The sequence below is a fragment of the Eulemur rufifrons genome, chromosome 30 (genome assembly GCF_041146395.1).
Source record: "Eulemur rufifrons isolate Redbay chromosome 30, OSU_ERuf_1, whole genome shotgun sequence".
In the NCBI taxonomy this organism is placed as follows: Eukaryota; Metazoa; Chordata; class Mammalia; order Primates; family Lemuridae; genus Eulemur; species Eulemur rufifrons.
In genome coordinates, this window is record NC_091012.1 from 124,280,966 (window position 1) to 124,304,341 (window position 23,376).

At 42.9% G+C, this 23,376-nt stretch overlaps 1 protein-coding gene across 1 annotated transcript in view; it reads left to right on the plus strand.

The window, feature by feature from the left end:
* Window positions 1-23,376, plus strand: part of PCYT1B (phosphate cytidylyltransferase 1B, choline) — a 79,272-nt gene that overhangs the window by 50,252 nt on the left and 5,644 nt on the right. Inside the window, exons 4-7 of the mRNA XM_069463814.1 lie at window positions 2,259-2,410; window positions 6,116-6,194; window positions 13,602-13,744; window positions 17,003-17,191. Of these exons, the coding sequence (XP_069319915.1) occupies window positions 2,259-2,410; window positions 6,116-6,194; window positions 13,602-13,744; window positions 17,003-17,191 (563 nt within the window). The remainder of the gene's footprint in view (window positions 1-2,258; window positions 2,411-6,115; window positions 6,195-13,601; window positions 13,745-17,002; window positions 17,192-23,376) is intronic.

Genomic DNA, 23,376 nt, shown 5'->3' on the forward strand with positions numbered 1-23,376 from the left:
CAACAGGCTGTTGTGAGTGGGAAAGGCTGGAATCAGGAGACGGGGTAGGAGCCCACTGCAATAATCTGCCGGAGGGATGGTGAGGAAGCCAGGGTGGGAGCAATGGAGGTGGTGACAAGGATGTGGCTTCCGGGTGCACTTTGAAGACAGAGCCTGCAGTTTTGCCGATGGTTTGAAGGCAGAGTGTGTGAAGGGACTACAATAGGTGGTTTTCCAAGGATGCTGAGTGTGATCATTGGCCGCACTTACTCTGTGGTCAGATTTGGTTTGGGATGTGGGCCATTATTTGGTTCCAAGAAAATGATCATATTTTTATTTTTAAGACCCATCTTGTGAGATCATGTGGTATTTGTCTTTCTGTCTCCGGCTTGTTTCACTTAACATGATATCCTTCAGGTCCATCCATGTTGCTGCAAATGACAGGATTTCATTCTTTTTTATGGCTGAATAGTATTCTATTGTGTATATAATCACTCACATATGGGATCTAAAGAAGCTGATCACATAGAAGTAGAGTAGATCAGTGGTTACCAGAGGCTGGGGAGGGGAGGCAGTAGGGGACAAGAAGAGTTTGGTCAACAGGTACAAGGTTCCAGTTAGATAGGAAGAATAAGTGATGGTGTTTTATTGCACAGTAGGGTGACTATGGTTAACAATATTGTATTGTATATTTCAAAATAGCTAGAAGAGAGGATTTTGAATGTTCTTACCACAAAGAAATGATAAAGGTATGAGGTGATAGATTGCTAAATACTCAGATTTGACTGTTATACAATGTATACATGTATCAAAACATCACACTGTACCCCATAAATATGTACAATTATTATGTGTCAATTAAAATTTTTTAAAATTGAAAAGCCACATCTTGTACACTTAAAATTAGTGAATTTATTGTGTATACATAATAATACCTTAAAGAAAAAAATACCTTGATTAGTTCCAATATAATGGTGAGTACATGTGGTGTTTGTTTTTCCACTCTTGTGATACTTCACTTAGAAGAATGGGCTCCAGTTCCATCCAGGTTAATATAAGAGATATTAGTTCACCAATTTTTTATGGCTAAGTAGTATTCCATGGAACTAATCGGTCAACACTTATGTGCACATACAGATATAATATTCACTGGAAATCAGGCAGGTGGGAGGGGGAGGAGGGGATGGGTAAATTCACACCTAACAGGTACAATGCGCACTATCTGGGGAATGGGCACACTTACAACTTTAACTCAAACGGTACAAAAGCAGTTTATGTAACTAAAATGTTTGTACCCCTGTAATATTCTGAAATTAAAAAAAAACAATTACAATAAATCAAATAAGAAAAAATTCTCATTGCAAGGAGCAGTCAGGGTAGTTCTGACTGGCTACAGCAAGACTCTCACAAGATCTTGATTAAACAAAGACTATACTCACAATGACATTTCTTTCTGACATATAGGAAACCTTAGGAGAGCTGCATTGGCCAACCAAAAGATAGGATGGAGAATAATATTCATTGTCCAGTTTATTTTAAAACACTTTCATGTAAATCCTCAAAAAAATCCTAAGGCTGATAGTGGATATTAGAATCCCCATTTGAGAGTTCAGGAGCCTGAGATTTAGGAAGGATAAGAGATATATTAATAGGAAGGATGAGCTCTGCTAGATCAGACCTTCTATTTTATGACTTTCTCCTCTTAATTGTGTGACCTGATGTGCAGTGATTGGACCTCAGTCCAGGCAACAGAAGAGTGTGTGCGCGCGTGTGTGTGTGTGTGTGTGTGTGTGCGAGAGAGAGAGAGAGAGAGAGAGAGAGTCACACTTGGGTTGTTAAGTACAATGAACTAGTAAAAGAATTGGAACTGATTGTTCAACCCTTCTATAATTCAGGCCTCTTGGTTCCTCTCCTTCTCTCTCTCTTCTCTGTTCATTTGGTCATTTTATTTCTGAATAGTAATTTTCACTGAGAGCTGGCATAGGAAAATAAAAAGATATGAAAGTCATATTAGGTAGAGTGGAGAATAATTTTAATAAAAGCCTCAGTGGAGAATGCAGATGTAATTAGCACTGAAATGAAATTCTGAATTGCCAGTGGATTTCAGCTTGCTTCACTCTCCCGGTCCTTTGTTCCTGTAACAAACTAAGTTTGATTATGCCAAGCACCTAGCAAGGCTGTGTTCCTTTTGTATTGCTGAAGAAGCCGTGTCTGCACCAGGGTGGCTGTGAACAGGGCCTAGACTAGGTAACAGCATTTAATGCGTTTGCCTGTTTCAGTTTGCAGTGATGATCTGACCCACAAATTCAAAGGTTTCACCGTGATGAATGAAGCAGAGAGATACGAGGCTCTCAGACACTGTCGCTATGTGGATGAAGTAATCAGAGATGCTCCATGGACACTCACTCCAGAGTTTCTGGAAAAACACAAGGTACTTCTCCTTCTCCCATGTTCTCTAAGTAGCAGGATTATTAGGGAGTCTGGTTCTGCAGCCGAGACTGCAGAAAGCCCAAAGACTCTTCAAGTTTCTAAAAAGGGGAACTTCAGGAACCATTGTGTGGTGTCTCTTGTAGCACCTCTCTTCCACCCAAGCCTGGGGACTGGGATCCCCTCACTTCCTCAAGTGTGGGCACTGGAGCTAGACCACTAGGCCCAAATCCTGCCTCTATCTCTTCCTAACTGTAGACCTTGAATAAGATATTTAACCACCTGGAACTCACTTATCTCAACTGTAAAATGGGATGATAACAGTCTCTTCCTCGTGGGACCATTTTGAGGATCTAATGAGGTAATCTAAGTAAAGCACTTGGAATACTGGCTGGCTCATAGCAAGAGCTGCAAAAATGTTATTATCACCATCACCACCATTATTATTGGTGCTTATAGATTCATAGGCATCTTTTTTCATGGAACAAATGAACACACATCTTATCCAGAAGGTCAGGGGCCAGCCTTTAATGAAAGAACTTTATATCTATGATTTTGTGACCCTGAGATTCCTACTGACATAAGATTTTTATTAGTTGAAAACATGAGAAATTCTTTTGATCTGCATCAAATTACGTGCTTTGTATTTCTCTACCATCCCCGCATTAGGAGCTATTCTTTCCTTTTATAAGCAGTACAAAAAAAATAAGATTAAGCTGTTCTAAGAATTTTCTGTTCTATTTTTAAATTCACGATGCAGAAGAGAATAGAGAACACTGATAAATGTGCATGGGTAATAGCAGAGGAGACAATTTCCCAGCAAGAATAAGAAAGAAAAAGGAAAAACTACAATATGATTTACTTCCAGTAATCACTACCACATTTTTACTAAGTATCTATTGTATATTCAACATGTGCTGGGCATTATGGTGGGTACTAATAATGATAATGATGGCTGCCATTCACTGAGTATTTACCATGTGCCCAGCACTGTGCTAAGGGCTTTGCTATTTATTATTTGAATCAAATTCAATTCCATGGCTACCCTGAGAAGTTGTTGTTATACATTGAAGAGGAGGAAGAACTAAGTTTGCATACTGCAAATAGAATTAATAATAATAATGATAAACATTTATTGAGTACTTGCTGTGTACTAGTTATCATTTTTAAGCACTTTTACGTAATTATATCATTTAATCCAGTGATTCTCAACTGGGGGTGAGTTGGCCCCCAAGGAACATTTGGCAATGTCTGGAGACATTTTTGGTTGTCATAGCTAGAGGGGTGATACTGGCATCTAGTGGGTAAAAGCCAGGGATGCTGCTAAGCATCCTCTAATGCACAGAACAGTCCCTCCACACCAAAGAATTGTCCAGTTCCAAATGTCGCTAGTACTGAGGTTGAGAAATCCTGATTGAATCCTTACCACCAACTTATGAGTTACATAGCTAGTTAAGCATTTATAGTGGGGCAGGGAATCACAGCCAGGCAAATTAAATCACTACTCTAAATTACCTTTCTTTCAAGGTAGAGTGAAGCCCCATTGTAAAGGGCTTTGAAAGCTAGGCAAGGAGTGTTTACTTGATGTCTTAGGAAATGGATGAAGATTAGCAAGCATAAGGATGCCAGAAGAGAACTCTATTTAAGGAGGATACCCCATGAAACAGCAGGATGGCTTGGAGAGGAGAGAACCTACAGCGAGGAAATTCACACATTCACAAGTGCACACACACACACACACACACACACACCCAATGGAACCTGTGACCTGTGTGCTATGGTGAGTGAAAGAAGTAGGGAAAGAAGGCCAATTCTAAGGTTTTGGGTCTAGGTAAACTTAGAAAACAAAGATGCCCTAAGCGGGGAGGTGGGGGGGGGGCGCGGGGGGAACCAGTTTTCAGGAGGATGAATTAAATTCAGGACAGGTTGATTTTTTTTTAACTTTTCTTTTTTTTTTTTTTTGCATTTTACAAATGGTTGGAGAGTTTATTTAAATGTAAAAAAAGGGAAGCCTGAGATTCAAAACTGGATAAGAATACTATCTTAGCATAATTGTGTCAATGTCCTGGTGCCTACAACCTGTTCAACCAGGTGTCGCTGGCCTCTCAGTGGAGACACCACATCAGTTATTAGTTGTACCGTTAAGGGAGGAGCACATGCACACCACTGACTCAAAGACTCTGAGCCATGTCGATTCTCAGGCAAATATTAAATTGCCTCACTGGAAGATAAGCAGGTGCTCAACTAAAGTCAAATGGAAATATGTTTAACATGATACCTCTGCAACCTGAGATGATATAATGAATGGCCCACACTTCCCTTACCCTCACAACTTCTAACATAATTTATACTAACAGAGAAGCTTTCAGAAAAATCAGTGGGTTTTAAGTTATGTGATCTAGTAAGAACTCTCATACTAAGCACATATTAAATGTAACCTTGTGAGCTGTCCATGTATTTCTTAGTGGTCATTATGTTTCATGGAGACAAAACAAAACCAACAAATACACTCACAATCTCACACACACACACACACACACACACATGCACACACACACTGCATGCACTTTAAAACACTAAAGACCTATTTCCTTGAATACAAGGCAACCTGATTTTGAACATTTAAAATGTATTCTAGTCAAAATAACTTTTCCTGTATACTCTCTTGGATAGCTTTTTATTTCTCAGCTTCCAAATGTCAACAGGACAGGTTGATTTTAAAGCGATAGCAAGAAGTGATGAAAGAAAAGAGGGCTGCAGTGGGAGTTCAGAAAGCCTGGCTGGGTTCCCTGGCAGCCCACACCCATCTTCAAACTACTAGCAAGCTGTGTGACTTTGGGCAAATCTAACAAGTTGTCTAGTTTCAGCACCTTATGTCCCAACGGAGGTATTAATATATTTCCTACCCACTTCACAAGGTGGTTATGAGGATCAAATGAGAAAAGAGACGAATTCATTTTTACAGTATAAAATACAACCTAGGCTGGGAGTACTGGCTCACACCTATAATCCTAGCACTTTGGGAGGCTGAGGTGGGAGGAGTGCTTGAGGCCAGGAGTTCAAGACTAGCCTGGGCAACACAGAAAGACCCTGTCTCTACAAAAAATTTTTAAAAGTTTAGCCAGGAGTGGGGGCATGCACCTGTAGTCCCACCTTACTCAGGCGGCTAAGGCAGGAGGATCGCTTGAGCCCTGGAGTTCAAGGCTGCAGTGAGCTAGGATTATACCGCTGCACTCCAGCCTGCGTGGCAGAGCGAGACCCTGTCTCAAACAAAACAAAATAGACAAACAAAGAAACAAACAAAAACCACAACCTAAGTGTGAGGGCATATTGCCATAAATGGAATAGGAAATGGAGATTTGGGTTTCTCATCATAGCAGGAGTGACTAAAATCCAAAGAATGAATGAGTTCTCTCAAGAGAAAGTTTAGAGGCAAAAGGAGGCCAAGAAAACCTGTTGTCAGAGGTAAGAGAAGAAAGAGGGACCAGCAAAGGAGAAAAACCAAATATTTATTCTTCTAGTTCCCACTCTCTCATGGACATGGAGACAGTTGCAGATGCCTTTCAGCCAAGGATTCGGATCCACACTATAAATATAACAGGCAACTGCCTTATTGCGAAAAGGCATTTTGGGATCACCAGTCCCCTTCAGACCCGCAGACATGCACATCCATCCCAGTGGTGACGTCCCTCTTCTCTCTCTTCAACAGATCGACTTTGTGGCTCATGATGACATCCCGTATTCTTCTGCTGGCTCTGACGATGTTTACAAGCATATAAAGGAGGCAGGTGAGGCATTCCCCTGTGTTCACCTGTCTGCCACGTCACAGTAATCGGGTGTAATAAGAGACATCTGCCCTAGGACACCTGCAGCATATACATCTGGGGAGTTGGAACTTCAGGTGTCTTCCCAGCAGCTTCTACAGGCCTCTGCTGACATGTGCTAAGGCTCAGTCATAGCACAGACACCATTTAGGTATTTCTACAGGAATTAACCTGAGCACCAAAGCACTCAACTTCAGGTCTGAGTCTTGATTTTAGGGCTATCAGACTAAAATCACAGGACCCTATGGCTTAAAGGGCAATCATTTTCCCCATTCATAATTAAGTCTTGATATTGAAATTTTTTTATACTCCAAAGCAATTTCCTTCCAGAAAATGACAGATAACTAGCTAATTAACAATCTGGACTCCTTATCTCCAAAGTCGGTCCTGCCATATTTCTAGTGTCATCCTGTTATGTGAGAGTGATATCGCCAGGTACCACATGCAGAGGCAAACAAAGAAAGGATAAACATTTTAATAACTTGGCTTATTTTCTGCTATTTTACTATCTATCATGCATCTCATCTATAGGCACTGTAGGTGCATCTGTGCATACCTTCCTACATATGTTAAGTACAGATACTCCAGTGAGTTACTACATGCTTAGGGATTTCAAGAAATCTAATGTACCTCACATTATACTAGAGCTGCCCCCATTGTTGACACCTGCCATCACAGCCATCTTCCCCACTCCTGGGGACCACTGGAACTCTACCTAGCTTGCTCCCACCCTTCTCCACTCTCAGCCTGTTGCTGCTAGAGCCTTTTCCTGGTACTCACGGACCTTCAGACTCTTAAGGTAGGATGGGCTCCTAAGTGTCACTAACCCAGGCTCCTACTCCTTCTTTGGCATCATTGCCAGCTCCTGGTAGAACCGATGCTTGTATATTTCCCGTGATGGGGAGCGCCCTGCCTCCCAAGGAAGCCCATTTCATCTTTGGATGGTTTTGACTGTCATTGGCTAACCCACAAATCCCCCTGAGTGCACTCACAAGCGAGGAATTGTCTGAGGGAAAATGGGATACAAAGATGAATCAGACACAGCCCTTACCCTTGAGAGAGAGAGCAGAGACAGACATAAATAATTACACCAAAATATGATAAACCTGTGGTGGGATATACACAACAGGCTGGGAGCTATGTCCAAAGGTGGGACTGTCTGAAGGAACACAGCATACCTGGAGAAAATGAAAATGTTAATGTAGGGGAGGGTGTGTAGAGGTGAAGGTAGAGATGGAGACTGGCAGGGCGGGTTGGTTTTCACTTAACTTCTGTTTGTAACATGGAGCCAAACACCGCTCTGAGGCAGCGGAAGTGCCATGATCAGGTTCCTTGTGCAGGAAGGAGCAACTGGGGGGGGTGGTTTCTGTAACTGAACCTAAGTAGGAGCCCCCATTTCCACAGCTTACAGAAAAAAAACACGCTTGACATTTGTAGTCATTCAGACTCTCCTAGATTTATACTTAGAGCGTGTAAAGTTTTTGCTTTTGTTTCCTGGGGTGATCTAAGTGTCTGGGGCCTATATGTTGGCCTGGCATGGGACAGGGATCTGGCTCTTGCCGACCTTTAGTTATAGGGTACCAAGACCCGCTCAGCCATCACCCCTGCCTAGCAGACCCCTCTCAAAGCCTCTGACACTCAAGTCATCTCCTCTACCCGTTCCCCAGCCACCCTCTGCTTTGGCCTGTCCTGGCCACAGCCTCAGCTGTAGGATTCCCTTTCTTGTGCTACAGGTGTGCCACCCAGCAGTCATGCTGATCTTAGATCTCTCAGCTGCCTTCCATGTTCCTCTTGAAAGTCCCCAGGAAATTTTAGAATGTCCTCCATAATCTACTGGAGGGCAAAGGAAAGCGGGCAGTGGGAGGGAGCCATGTCAGGCCCTGCCTGACCTGCCCACCAGGAGGAATGCTCTCCCGAAACCTCCGCATGTTGACCTCTGTGAGATGATTTCTTCCCAAAGTTCCTGGCACTAAACAGGGTGTCAGCCCTCCCTGCTCTGGGCTTTCTAAAGGGGTCTCTTTCTTCCCTGCCCCTGCCCCTGCCCTTGAGATTTGAACCTGAGTAAGAGAACCTGCTCCTGTTCTCTCACTTCTGCTTCTTGCCTCCTGATCCCTCTCTGGGCTCCTTCCCTCAAACCAAGGAGGAGCTTTTCTTCTTCCTGGAGGCCAGAAAACAGCCCCTTGGTTCATTTCATGCCTTCCCACTGTAGGGCTTACAGTCAAACAGTCTGTACCCTGAGTCTTCCCAGCCTCTGCTTCTTAATCATGCAAGCGACACATTCTGGGATTTAGAACACCCTTTTTGTATTCCTCAAAGCCTGGCTCTTCCCAGTGACATCCTTGCCTTTCATAACTCTTGTTTTTCAAACGAGCCTTAAAAGGAGCCTGTCTTAGAAGTCAAAGGCTGAACACGGTCTCCTGTGTTCTCAGCTACATCGACCTCCCCTGTGAAGTGATGAAGGTCTCAGTGTAAGTGGGAACAGGGCCTTAGGAGAGACATGTCCCCTAGAAGTGAAAACAGCATTGAATAATAGTTCAGAAACTTATTCTGTTACATAGAATGTACTTATTCTCCCCAGTGGTGTTTTTGTTGGTTCACACCCCTCGGGGGCAAGTCTGGGAAGCTCCACGCCATCCCTAGCAGGGATGGTGGTCAGGACTGTACCATCCTCTCACAAGGGCTCCCTCAGAGGTCAGGAGCATTGGATAAGAATGGGACACCTGACATTCTCAAGTCGCAATCTTATTTTTAGGAGTTCTAAGAAAGGAAACCCCATGTACTTCAGACTTGGAAGGCTGCTGAAGAACGCAGAGCAGGGGGAGGGGGAGAAGAAACTGGCTGATGCCTCAGTTACATCAAGATGGGTATGGCATGGGGTGATTAATACCTTTTTAAGTCTTTGTAAGATCTGAGCTGTGAACCACCCGCTGCTTTCCTAAAATTGCCATAAGGACCTGGTATACACTAGTGCTTGTCAAACTTAAATGTGCCTACAGATTGTCCGTGGAATCTTGTGAAAATTCAGATTCAGATTCAGTAAGTCTAGTGGGGACTGAGAGTCCCGTTCCTAATGAGCTCCCAGGTTGTTAGATGCTGCAGGTCCATAGACCTCACTTAGAGTAGCAAGGATCTAGAGCAGGGATTCTGGTCCAGGTGAGTTACCTCCAGGGTTAATTGAAACAGAGTTTCCTGGGGAGATAGTTCTTCAGCTACCTGGTAGTATAGGAACAAGCATTTGGTAGTGGTTTTCTTTCTGGGCGAGTGGCTTCCAGTGAGGTAATAATAAGTTGCATTCCTGATTTTAGGGAGTAAAATGTCAAGTTCCAATTGTTTAGGTGTAGGAACGGGTCCAGCATTTTCCAGTAATCCAGTGTCCCTATTATTGAATAAGAGAGTGACTCCCAAAGTTAGTGACTTAAAAGAGCCACTTAATTTGCTCATGATTTGGTGGGGCAGGATTTTAGCAGGGGCTTGGCTGGGTGGTTCTTGTTTGGCGTCTCTCAAACAGTTGCAGTCAGATGTTGGTGGGGGCCGCCATCATCTGAAGGCTCAAGAGGGGTGGGACACACAGATGGTACACTTATGTGGCTGGCCTTGGATGTTGGCTGTCATCAAGGAACTCAGTTTTTTTTTTTTTTTTTTTTTTTTTTTGAGACAGAGTCTCACTCTGTTGCCCAGGCTAGAGTGAGTGCCGTGGCGTCAGCCTAGCTCACAGCAACCTCAAACTCCTGGGCTCAAGCGATCCTCCTGCCTCAGCCTCCCGAGCAGCTGGGACTACAGGCATGCGCCACTATGCCTGGCTAATTTTTCTATATATATATTTTTAGTTGTCCATATAATTTTTTTCTATTTTTAGTAGAGACGGGGTCTCGCTCTTGCTCAGGCTGGTCTCGAACTCCTGACCTCGAGCGATCCACCCGCCTCGGCCTCCCAGAGTGCTAGGATTACAGGCGTGAGCCACCGCGCCCGGCCAAGGAACTCAGTTTTGGTTGTCACTGGGGCGCTTAGACATGGCCTCTTCATGTTGCTTGGGCCTCTCAGCATGGCAGCTGAGAGGGAGTATCCACAGAGCAAGCAAGCTTGAAAGAAGCCATAAGGCTTCTTCTGACCTAGTCTTGGAAGTTGCACTGGGTCACTTATGTGACATCCTATTTGGTACAAGCAAGTCAACGAGGCCAGCCCAGATTCAAGGGGAAGGGAATTGTGGCCATCTTTAATCCACCACAATTCTCTTTCCATATTGAATACTCAAGTGATCTTTTACTTGCCCTGGGAACACAGGCATAAGCCTATGTGTGACTTTTCATACGCACAAGGACTCTTCCTTATGATCCATTCATCTGCTCTGCTGATTCCTTACCAGGAGGGAGAGTCACAGTAAAGCTCTCTTTGGGGCCCAGATAGAAAAGGCCAGAGTTCACCGTGGGAGAAAGATGCTCACAAATGGCCTGAGCATCCACATTTGGCTTTACACTCTAATCATGGTTTATTTTGAAAGTAAAAAATCACATTAAACAAAACCAGAGATATCAAGGGCATGAATTAAGCTTTACAACACTCTGCTCTGCTTGTTAGAGCTACATGTCAAAATCCTCTAGCAAAGCAGGATGAAAAGATGGAGCTTAAATTAAATAGACTGTAAGGTCCGCATTACTCATCACCATTCTAATATTGCCTACTACTGTTGCAAGTTTTCTTCATTAACATGTGCTTGCAGCTTCTTAAAATAGCTCCATAACCAAATGCTGCAATTCTAAAAAGCATGATAAAAAAGGTTCTCTGATCATGTTCATTACTGAATATTTTTAGCAGAGCAATAATTAGGATTTGGAGGAAGCTGGGTGCCTCATTATGTCAACAGAGGGCTTGGCTTCTTTCAGAGACCTACCTCCCAACCAGCCAAAGCAAATCTCTCCCCAAGCCCAAATCTACTTTCAGTTACTCAAACACACTCAAAACACTCACCTCTGGCTTTAAAGAAGGGGGGAGCTCGTGTCACTAATGTCTAAATGACTTGCTAAAATCCATTAGTAGCTAGAGGATTGTCTTAATATTTCAGCAGCAGAGGTGTGGGTAAAATATCTGTCTGCTGAAAGATGAAATGGATTTCTCACCACGAAGCTCCCCGCTGCTCCTACCAATGTGGGGGTGGCATCCCAGGCCCCCCAGCTTGGGATCACTCAGGGTTCCGCCACCCACTAGGGCCCCCTGCACAGCTGGCCAGCCTGGGTGCAATTTATGTCCATGTGTTTAGATGTTTGCACCTTCTGCCTTCTATTTGGTTTTCTGTGTTAGATTCTGCCCTCCTAGAAAGGATAAAAAGAAGTGTTTGGCCTAGTGGCAAATCCCAACTCTGTCCTCTGAGCCACAGAACATTAGAAACAGGATGCTTTGTCAGTAACAGCAGCAGCGCTACCCTGCTGCTGGTACTGTGAATTTGTAGATGATGTCAAAAGTAAGCTCCAAAGGGACACTCTGGTTGGGGCTGCAAGACAGAAACATTCAGAGAGAACTGGATTTCAAAGGGCACTTAGAGATCAATAATCATCTAGTCATTCATTCAACAAATATTCCTGTCGTGCCTGTTTGTCGCTGGTGCGGAGAATATAGAAACGAACAAGAAAGGTGTGTTCCCTTCCCTCATGTGGCTTATAGTCAGGTGGGGAAGACCGTTACTGAACAAGTTATTTTAGAAAGATCTTGCAGTATTTGAAGGAAAAGGAAGTGGCCCATGGGAAGGAATAACAACCAGGAAAACCTACTCTTGGGGTGGAGAGATTTCCTTGAGGAAGTGACACTAAAGCTGAAACCCAGTGGATGACCCAGAGTTACCAGGTAGAGATTGTGTCTGGGGCAGAGTGAGGGGAGGGGAACCAGCAATTTCAGGACACCAAAGAAGTCCAGTGTGGCCAAGATCATGCCAGCTGCTGCAGAGCCCAGTTAAGGATTCGACTGTAAGTCCAGAGGTGTGGATCTTGCTTTGTGGGTTGAGACAGACAAAATGACATCGTTAGAGACTGGTATTTAGGCTCTTGCTGTGATCTCTGAACAAGATGGTGTTGGGTTGGTTTAGGATAGAGGATGGAGAAAAGTGGGTGAATTAGGGGAACGTGTAAGAAGTAGATTGGGAACTTAATTGGATATGGAGAGTGAGGGAGAGGTAAATGGCACAGGGGAGTCCCAGGTCATCTTGTCCTGCCACTTCTTTCTCAGCTGAGGAGACTAAGGTTAAGTAACTTGCCTTCAGAGGGTTTGAGCGATTTGCCCGAGTCTGCAAACCGAGAGCCCAGTGCCCTTGTCCCCAGGCCCTGCCTATCATGCCGTCGCACGCCTGATATCTGATTGAGTGGCCCTAATGATATTAGGTAGAAAGATCTCAGTGGCCAATAACATGTCATTTCAGTTGACAACAGAACTGTGAGAATAAACCCGATGATTGTCTTTGTTAATATTTGTGACTTCTTTATTTATAGTCGTATTTTGGGTGGTACACACAAATATATCTTTGATGACTTTGAGGAAGTTCTATTAGAACCCGGCATCCTCTGTGGTTGTTTATTTTTACTCAGTCCCACATATTCTAGTTGAAAGGGCCTTTGAGCAGTGAAACCACCGTGCAGAGTAGAGAAAGATAAAATCATCTAGCACCTCCATGGGCATGTCTTTAGATCAGAGACAACAAAAGTAGTACACTTTTTCTTCTTTTTCCTTCAGTGTAACATGATGTAGACTTCCTTGGGGAAGAAGAGAAGTTGCCGTGATCTAATTCGCTGACTCAGTTGTTATTCTTCATTCACTCACTCAATTTGCATTTATTGAGCACTTTTCGTGTGCTGGACACAGGAGCACTGAGCTGGGTGCTGGGGTTGCAAAGACAATTAAGGCATCGTCTGTTCTTTCAAAATGTTCACTTTCTACATGGAGGCAGGTATTAAAAATATGTTTGTTCATGGTAGACAAGTTATGTCCTAGATGTTGTGCATTCTGCCTGGTGATGTCAGAAAAGACTTCCCAGAGGTGTGACCTTGAATCTGGACCTTGCAGGATGAGGAGGCGCTCTGCAGTTGATGTGGGCAGGGACAGGGTCTCCAGGGCAGAAAGGAAGGGCTCAGCATGAGCAAACGCCAGGAGCCCGGCACGTGCGTGGTGCATCCTGGGAACAGGTCCCGGAAGGTGAACACGCAGCGTTTATGGTAGGGAGGAAGTGTATGGAACTGAGGCTAGAAGAGACAGCTGGAGCCAGATGTGAAGGCCTCACTGGCACACCCAGGAGCTCCAAGTTTGCCCTGGAAAGGAGGGCCATTAAAGGAAATGGGTCAACCAAGGCGATCTTAATTTTTCCTTTTTATCTCCTCTTTCCTACCTGAACAGGGATGTTTGTTCCAACACAGAGAACAGAAGGCATCTCAACATCAGACATCATCACCAGAATTGTCCGTGACTATGATGTTTATGCTCGGCGCAACCTCCAGAGAGGGTACACAGCCAAGGAACTGAATGTCAGCTTCATAAATGTAAGTGTGCCACCATACACCCTCTCAAGACAACCATGTCACACCACTACGACCACCACTGCTGCTGTTTATTGAGTGCTTACTATGTTCTATGCAGTGTTCTTAATGCTTTGCATTTATTGTCTCATTTAATCCACATAACAACCCAATGATGTATTATTATCCCCATTTTACAGATGAGGAAACCAATATCCAAAGGGGTAACATAAGTTAACCAAAGAACGCAGGTGATGAGCTTCACATTTTATAAAGAAGCTTCCTCACTTCCCTCCCCACATCCCAACCTCCTTCTTCAGAGTTTTCAGACTTGGTTGAAGGGTTTCTGGGACATCTGCCCCTTGTGAAAGGCAAGACTTGTCTTCTGCTCAAAGGATAGGAAGGAGGGCAGAGACAAGGAAAAGCTAAACCCAGAGAAAACTTTTTTGTCTTCACGTTTTAAAATTTTCATTTTATTAAGGCCTTACAGATGTGCATTAGAAACCTTAACAGCCGTTTTTTTTTTATTGTCCAAAGAAATTATAGCTGCTTAAATGAAGTCTAAAGTCTTTGGCTTCCTTCTGTAGTTCTACCATATTGTTCCCACAGAACTGCTGTTAGTTTAATAATAGAGCAATTGTTAAAACAATCTTTAAAACAAGCAAAACAAGCTGTTACAAAGCAAAGAGGGCAGCCCAGTTGCTGGAGGTGATGTTAGTGATTCTGGTCAACTGTGTTTGCCTGGCCTCTGAGAGGCTGACATTTCATATTCAAACAAGAACCCTCCAAACATACAGAATTCCAGTCCCCCAAATAGATACTGTATTTTCAAAGGGTGATTTGTCTACAAAACTAGATACTTAAAAATTATGTATAGCCATAATTATCCAGCAGCTCATGCAATTGATCATCGGTACCTTCAAAATAGGAGGGGGGTCATTAATTGTAAATCAGTGAATATTAATTGTCCTCACGAAGCAGGGAGTGTTGGAAATGCAGGCTCTGTGGCTTCATACAAGCTGGGCAACAAAATGGAAAATGTCGGGTTCGAGTGGCACCGGAATAAGTGGCTGAATATAATTCAGTCAAAGTGATTATTTGGTATCTTATAGAGAATAAAGCCCTGGTTATTTCAATAAATTAAACTGTCTGTTCTTTTAAATTGAATTCAGTCAACCATCCAAGCATGTCAAGCCATTTCTAAAAGTTATTGCTCACTCTCTTTAAACAGCCTTTAGATAAGCCACTTAGCTCAAGGAACCGTGCAGACAGTGCTGATGCGCTCGCTGCCTTCCTGTGACCACAAACCTGGCCGCAGCTCAGAGATGAAATTGAATGTGTTGGATGGGCGTGTAGATGAATCATGGAACCTCAGAGGTGGCAGGGTCCTGATGGGGATCAGTCACCCAGTCCAAGTTCCTCCATTTAGAGATGAGGAAAGCTGAGCCCAGAGAGGGGACCTGGCCAAGGTCCATCAGATGAGGGACAGGTGCAGGCAGCTGCAGCCTCCTGGGCTCATGACTCCCAGTCCAGTGCCCATCCTACTATTCCGTGCTGCCTTGAGAGCTGTATGTTGTAACTATTTCCAGTGCAGAATGAACTGGAGAAAAGGATGATATAAGACAACAGCTAACAAGAGCTCATGTGCCCATCTAAGTTTTTACTTGGATTATCTCATTTAATCCTTACAATGAGCCTATGAGGGTGGGCATAACGACTATATCTAACATAGAGATGAGGAAACAAAGGCCCAGAGAGGTTGAACAACTCACCTTAGGTCACATGGTAAGTCGTGGAAGACAGAGTGACTTCCCATAGCAAATGTGTGTGTATATATAGCTCAGGGGCAGCACACATAGCTCACACCATACCCTGAGTCTGCAGTAAGGTTTGGAAGGTCTAAGTCAGGGAATCTTGACCCAGTTTTGCAATATTCCAGGTGTCTCAAGAAATTCTGAAATATGAAATGAACTTTAATCTCACATAGTAAAGGAAAATGATAAGCCTTATTTCTACTTTAGGAGAAAACATATGATTTCATGAGGGAAGACCCTTTATCTCATGATATTTTCATAGTTTTGATACCACTCCCACCAGGTAACACAGATAAATGCCTATGCCACTTTATATTTATGAAACAGCCAATGCATATTGAGCATTTACTAAATGCCAGATTTTGTGCCAAGCACTTTATGTGCATTATTTTTTGTTTGTTTGTTTGTTTTCTGAGACAGGGTCTCACTCTGTTATCCAGGTTGGAGTACAGTGACACGATCATAGCTCACTGCAGCCTGAAACTCCTGGGCTCAAGCCATCATCCCACCTCAGCTTCCTGAGTAGCTGGGACTACAGGCACAAGCCACCAAGCCTAGCAAATTTTTAAATTTCTTTTAGAGATGGGGTCTTGCTATCTTGCTATATTGCCCAGGCTGTTCTCAAACTCCTGGCCTCAAGCGATCCTCCTACCTCAGCCCTGAAAGTGCTGGGATTATGGGCATAAGCCTGTGTGCATTTTCTTATCTAATTGTCACAGCAACCCTATGAGGTAGGGATAATTATTATCCCCATTTTACAGATGAGAAAACTGAGGTTTAGTGGTAACACACGACTCTCCCAACATACAATGGCTTCTAGGCACACAGGTAGAGAGCATTGCTGCAGAAAAGCTATAAGGAGAAAAAAAATCCAAGTCAAGAGAAGCTAGCAGAACTAAAGTTTTCTTTCTCATCAAGGAAATCGAGGCAATTCAATTATCTTAGTGAAAAATATCATTACGGTGAAAATTTTAGTATAACACATGGGTTCTAAGACCCAGTCAATGGCCCACTTACTTCAAGCAATATTGGTTTTAACGATGTCCCAGTAAAACAGAGAATCAGGCAGCCTCTGAACGGCCATTCTGCACACAATTCATGCTTTTCTTTATGTCCCAGCAGAATTTAGTGGGGATATTGCCCAACATCTACCCATAATAAAAGATAATTATGTCGTTTTTATTCCTCTCTTATATAAGTGAATTCAACTCATAGACATTTAAAAGCAAGAAAATATTAAAACCACTTGTACTTTCCTTTACATATCCAAATGGATTAATGACATGTGACTTTTCTTATAAGAAATGTGCTTTCCCATCAACCTAGCCCTTGGGAAATGGCAACGTCCTGACTCTTTAGGTGAGGAACAAATGTAAGTTGAAATACATGTGACCGTTAGTGTGAATGATTGATCTCTCTCATGTTCTCTTGGGTAAATCTGTCTCTTTCTCTTATAAATTTTGACCAGGAAAAGAAGTACCGTTTCCAGAACCAGGTAGACAAGATGAAGGAAAAGGTCAAGAACGTGGAGGAAAGATCAAAGGAATTTGTGAACAGGGTGGAAGAAAAGAGTCATGATCTAATTCAAAAGTGGGAAGAGAAGTCAAGGGAATTCATTGGCAACTTTCTAGAACTGTTTGGGCCTGATGGAGCATGGGTATGTAATTATTTCACTTGGCCCTGCAGTAATGGGTGTTTTCAGTTTATCCTTCTTTTCATGGAGCCACTCAAGGATGCCCCTTATCTCAGTTCGCTATGTGGCCTCTGCTTTGGGCATGACTTCAAGTCCATGTCACTTCCTTATTCTGCTTTAGCCCTCAGTATGGCACCCAATAGCACCCGAAGCCAGGTCTGATCTCTATTTCTATTTCTCGTCCAGAGCTTGGGAGCTATTTGGTAATTGAGTGTCTATTATTGCAGGGGTTGATTCCATAGCTCATCCCCGTCTCCCAGTTGGAGACGATGCAAAGTTTGGGAGTAAAGGTATAGTGGGTCCGTGGCAGCACAGAGCTCGTGTTGTAAGACAAGGCCAATGGGCTCTTGGACCAACCACTGGCATTTATGTTTTGGGGAGGAGAATCCAAAGAAATGTAGCTGCCTCAGTCAGCTTTTCTTGCCAGGAACCCTGTTTTTTCACTGGTTGGAAGAGAGAGAAGAGGTAAGACTTTGCCCTGCATTTATGCCCATGATGCCTCGATTTTCCCATTTTTCCATGGCAAGTGTTGGGATACGGCACAAAAGTCTTGGGGGACTGAGGCCAGGATCTGAACCTTAAAACTGAAAGAGAAAATGTAGAGGGTCTCCTTGCCTAAATTCTGCATACAACTCTGAATGATAACTACAGAAAGGGAAAGGAAAATTCTGGAAACTTCCTTGTACTCCATTGGTATTTAATGGTCTTCCCAAGTAAATAACTAGTATTGCCAGAGGAGTTGATGAGGGTTCTATTAAAGAGATACTTTTAAAGCTAACTTTCCTTTTAAAACAAAAAGAAAGGATTCCACTTGATGTCCCTGATTTTAAAGTAGCCTGGACTTCCTATTATGATATGAGAAGTCACTAACAAAATCTACTTTGACTTAATTACTTTATTGATGGGTTGTCACTGATGCCTGTGTTTATTTGAGCTCCTTTATTATAAGATTGTCTAAAAGTAAAACACTTAATCAGTAACAGAAAAAGAACAACATTTGGGAAGTTGGAAGAGATGCTTTGCTTAAAGTGTAGTGATCTCTAAGTGATTACAGACGTAGGTGTTGTAGGCCAACTATGACCTATCAGCTGAGTCTGAGAAGGGTGGAAGGTTTGCAAGGGCTGTATGAGCCCTCAATGACTTCTAGAAAGAGTTGGCAAGAGTGCAGGAGCCAGGGGCTGGCCTCCTTTTCATTTTCCACAGGCCTATTAAAATTTTCAGCTGAGATAATTTAATTCATGGGACATTTATTAGTGTTCTTGTCTATGCACGACACTGTGGAAGAACACACAGATAGACGAAGTGCGGACCCTGTTCTCAGGTCTCTATGACATAAAGTCTGAAATTTCTTATTTACTCTAGTGTGTATTTTAGTAGTTCACATTTTCACAACTCAGTTTCAGGCTCTAAAGAAACAGCTAGTGGTTTTTAATGAATCCGTGTAGGTATTCATTTGCTTACAGGGATTCAGAAATGCGTCTCTGCTGAGAAACCCTGGTATTGTATCCTGAGGGGGGTGGATGTTTTCTACATCTGGAGTGAGCAAAGGCAGGGGAAAAATATAATTTCATAGAAACTTTATAGACCCTAGTGGTTTCAGGTTCCTAGCAAAGGCGAAATGGTAGCTGGAATTGTTCTTGGGAAGTCTGGTGACAGCGAGCCGGGGTGATTTTTAAGAAATGAAACCCAGTTTAGAGACTAGAGGTTTTTCCTTTTAAAACTTGCTATTAGTGTCAAAACTGTTATTAACATTAATTTACCGTATCAGCCAGACTTAGACATTACTTTTTTTCTGTTGACATTAAAAGTACAGGAATAGTTACAAGGATGTTAAACGCCAAGATAAGTAATTTGCTTTTCATGAATATGCTATTATTATAATAATTCTTTATTTGTGAATTTGGGACTAGAACTCATTTCTTAAGATAGAGGATCTGCCTTACCAGCAAATACAGTACTGATACAAATAACCCAAACTTGGAAGGGCATAAAATAGAAGGATTTAAGGTATAAAATTTGGTATAACAAGATTGGTATGCAGCTTAGTATATAGCTCTTATAGTGGGCATTCCATAAACATTTCTGGATTGAATGAATGTATGTGTGAGGAAGACTATTCACAGAACCTTCTAGCATCTGCAAAAGATATGGTGAGGATATATATAATCTCCCCATCCTTAGCCTTTTATTGCTTATGGTGCAGGTTATTGGGGTTGATCACAACTTGGTGTTTGGTGGATCAAATTCAGTAGGCAGACTTGGTTTGCTTGGCCCTCAACAATATTTTAAAATTTCTTTTAGGGAGGGCATGAACTCTCTTGTTTGCCATGGCCACACCATTTTCCCCCCATCCCCCAACCTGAACCACACATTTATGCTGTCTACCTGGCCCCAGGGAATATTTGAATTTGAATATTATACTTGTGGTGTAGTCTTTAAGTCTCCCCAAGTGACCTCACGTTTGATAGCAGGGACTGTGATATAAAATCTAAACCCTCACACTCCATCTCTGAGTAGAAAGTGGTGATGATCATGATCTAGAAGATGATGATGATGATATTGTCTAGAAGTTGTGCAGCAGGTTGAACTCTTCTTTCAATGTCCTTTCACATCTATTCTACCCATTTTAACCACACAAGAAGGTAATACTGTAGCCATTTTATACATAAAGAAACAAAGGCCTAAAAAAAATTATGAAACTTTCCCATGGTCGCATGGGAGTTTGGAGGTGCTGAGATGGAGCCTGGGGCCAGGCCTCTTTCTCCTGGCTAGCCCTGTATCCTTCACAATAGGATGTCCACGGGATGCAGTCGTTTTGCTTCACTCTCCTTTGGTCACAGTGTGGCACTGTGGAGAAACTGAGGTCTACGAAACTCCTCTAAAGCCTTGTGACACAGCCCGTTGCCAGAATGGCAGTTGAGGCCAGGCCGTCTAGAGTCAGGACAGGCCCTGTCAGCCCTCTCTCTACTCTACTGCTCTCTCTAGGTTTCCTCAGCAAGCACAAAGCGTGGTGTCTGTGGCTCTATTTATCTATTGGTATGTAACAAATTACCTCAAAACTTAGTGACTTAAAGCAATAAACATTTATTATCTCACACATTTTCTAAGGGTCAGGAATCAGGAAGCAGCTCAGCTGGCTGGTTCTAGCTCAGGGTCTCTCATGAAGTTGCAGTCAAGGTGTCAGCTGGACCTGAAGTCACTGGGGCTTCTATACTCACTCATGTGGCTTTTGACCGGGTCCTTTAGTTCCTCACCACATGGGCTTCTCCACAAGGCTGCCTGAGTGCCCTCACAATATGGCAGCTGGCTTTTTCCAGAATGAGTGACAGAGAGAGAAAGAGTGACTAAGACAAAAGCTGCAGTCTTTTATAACCTAATATCAGAAGTGACATACCGTCATTTCTACCATCTTCTGTTGGTGACACAGACCAACCCCACTACATTGTGGGAGGACACTACACAAGGATGTGAATAGCAGGAAGTTGGGGCCATAGGGAGCCATCTTGGAGGCTGCCTACCACAATGGCTTTTGAGAATCTGAAGCAAGCAATCTACTTTTCAACTGCTATTGTGAGACAAGGGAGCAAACATAAGAAGCCATGTTTGCTTGCCAGCATAATTTTGCAGTCCCATTGTCTCTGTTACAAAATGCAGCTCTCCGAAAGAATGCCTTAAAGATGATAAACAAGACAGAGCACACCTCTCCACATCTCTTGCCTGAGGCATTATACTCCTTAAAAACATAAATGACCCTGGTCCTTGCCTTTTCTTACACATAAGATAATGCCAGCCAAGGTTAGCTACTATGCCCCTGCAAGCTGTAACCAGATTTACTCTTACACCAAAATTTTGATGTAATATTTTTATTTTGCACATACTAAATCTTCACTGCCTGCATAAAACCTGTAAACTAAAATGCTGTGTTGGAGTAGTCTGACAAAAACTCTCTAAAAGATTCTCCCAGGTTACAATCTTCAGTAAGACTTCTAAATAAAACTAACATTAACTCTTTAAAAGTCTTAGTTTTTCTTTAGTTGACACTATAATAGATTATCTGTTCCCACTTGTTCAGTCTAATTGGTGGATTATCAGAGCCTAAGTTGTTATTTTTCAATCTCATCACTCTCCTTATTTAACTACTTTGCTGGATTCTTCTGACTAGTCTTGACTCATACTCAGAAGGTAGACTGTAACCCAATCAGAGCTGCAAAGGGAAGCCTTCCCCATGCAGGTTCAGTATTACCCTTCTTCAGAGGGTGTGTCTCTAAAAGACAGACCAGCCGGCTGAAGGGAGAGGCTTTAAAGGAGCTTAATTTGAAAGCTTTGTTGCCGTGTTGGAGGTGGTGCGGTTTATCCCCAAAATGGCATGCAGTATTGAGGGTCAAGGAGCCTGAGTCAGGGGGATGTTGGCTCAGTTCAGGGTTTTCTTTCACTTTCCTAGTGAAATTTTGTTACTTTGGTTTGAAGTGTTTGAATTTCCAAAAACATTAGGACCCCAACCACATATGCTGTTTTTTTTGTTTGTTTGTTTGTTTGTTTTTTGAGACAGAGTCTCACTCTGTTGCCCAGGCTAGAGTGAGTGCCATGGTGTCAGCCTAGCTCACAGCAACCTCAGACTCCTGGGCTCAAGCGATCCTCCTGCCTCAGCCTCCCGAGTAGCTGGGACTACAGGCATGTGCCATCATGCTCCGCTAATTTTTTCTATATATTTTTAGTTGTCCAGATAATTTCTTTCTATTTTTTTAGTAGAGATGGGGGTCTCGCTCTTGCTTAGGCTGGTCTCGAACTCCTGAGCTCAAACGATCCACCCGCCTTGGCCTCTCAGAGTGCTAGGATTTATAGGCGTGAGCCACTGTGCCCGGCCCACATATGCTGTTTTTTAAAACATTATTTTCTTTTTTTTTTTTTTTTTTTTTTTGTTGAGACAGAGTCTCACTTTGTTGCCCAGGCTAGAGTGAGTGCCGTGGCGTCAGCTTAGCTCACAGCAACCTCAAACTCCTGGGCTCAAGCGATCCTACTGCCTCAGCCTCCCGAGTAGCTGGGACTACAGGCATGCGCCACTATGCCCGGCTAATTTTTTCTATATAGATTTTTAGGTGTCCATATAATGTCTTTCTATTTTTAGTAGAGACGGGGTCTCGCTCAGGCTGGTCTCGAACTCCTGACCTTGAGCAATCCACCCGCCTCGGCCTCCCAGAGTGCTAGGATTACAGGCGTGAGCCACCGCGCCCGGCCTAAAACATTATTTTCATTTTGAACAATTTGCTGCTGTATTCCTTCACTGACTCTGAAAACATAGAATCATTTTCTATTTAAAATGAAGTGAGTCTATTTTTTTTTCCCATACAGAGACCCTTTGTTTGAGCACCAGAAGAAAATGACCTTAAGTCAGGTGCAAGTTTTCAGTTCATCTTAGACCAGTGAACTCCCTTCACCTCAATCCTGTCTGATAGATCCCTATGCCAACCAAACAGGCATTTGCCATCTGATATACACGATTACCCTTTAAAAAAAAACCCGACGACTGTGTGTCCATTTTTTTGGAATAAACAGATTTATATAATGTGAGGTCCACTGATAATTCTTTTAAATTGTGGCAAATATATTCATAACACAGTTTGCCATTTTAACCATTTAAAGTGTACAGTTCATTGGCATTAAGTGCATTCACATTGTTGTATAACCATCACCACCATCCATACCCAGATCTTTTTCATCATTTTAAACAGAAACCGTATACCCAGAACAACAACTCCCTATCCCCTTCTCCCCCAGCCCCTGGCAACCACCATTTTGCTTTCTGTCTCTATGAATTTCACCATTCTAGGAAACTCATATAAATGGAATCATATAGTATTTGTCCTTTTGTGGCTAGCTTATTTCACTTAGCATGAGGTCTTCAAGGTTTATCCATGTTGTAGCATGTGTCAGAATTTCTTCCTTTTGAAGGCTGAATAATATTCCATTATATGTATAGATCATATTTTGTTTATCCATTCTTCTGCTGGTGGACATTTGGGTTGTTGCCACCTTTTGGCAGTTGTGAATAATGCTGCTATGAACATTGGTGCTATGAGGGTATTTGTTAGAGTCCCTGCTTTGAATTCTTTTAGGTATATCCTGAGAAGTGGAATTGCTGAATCATATGG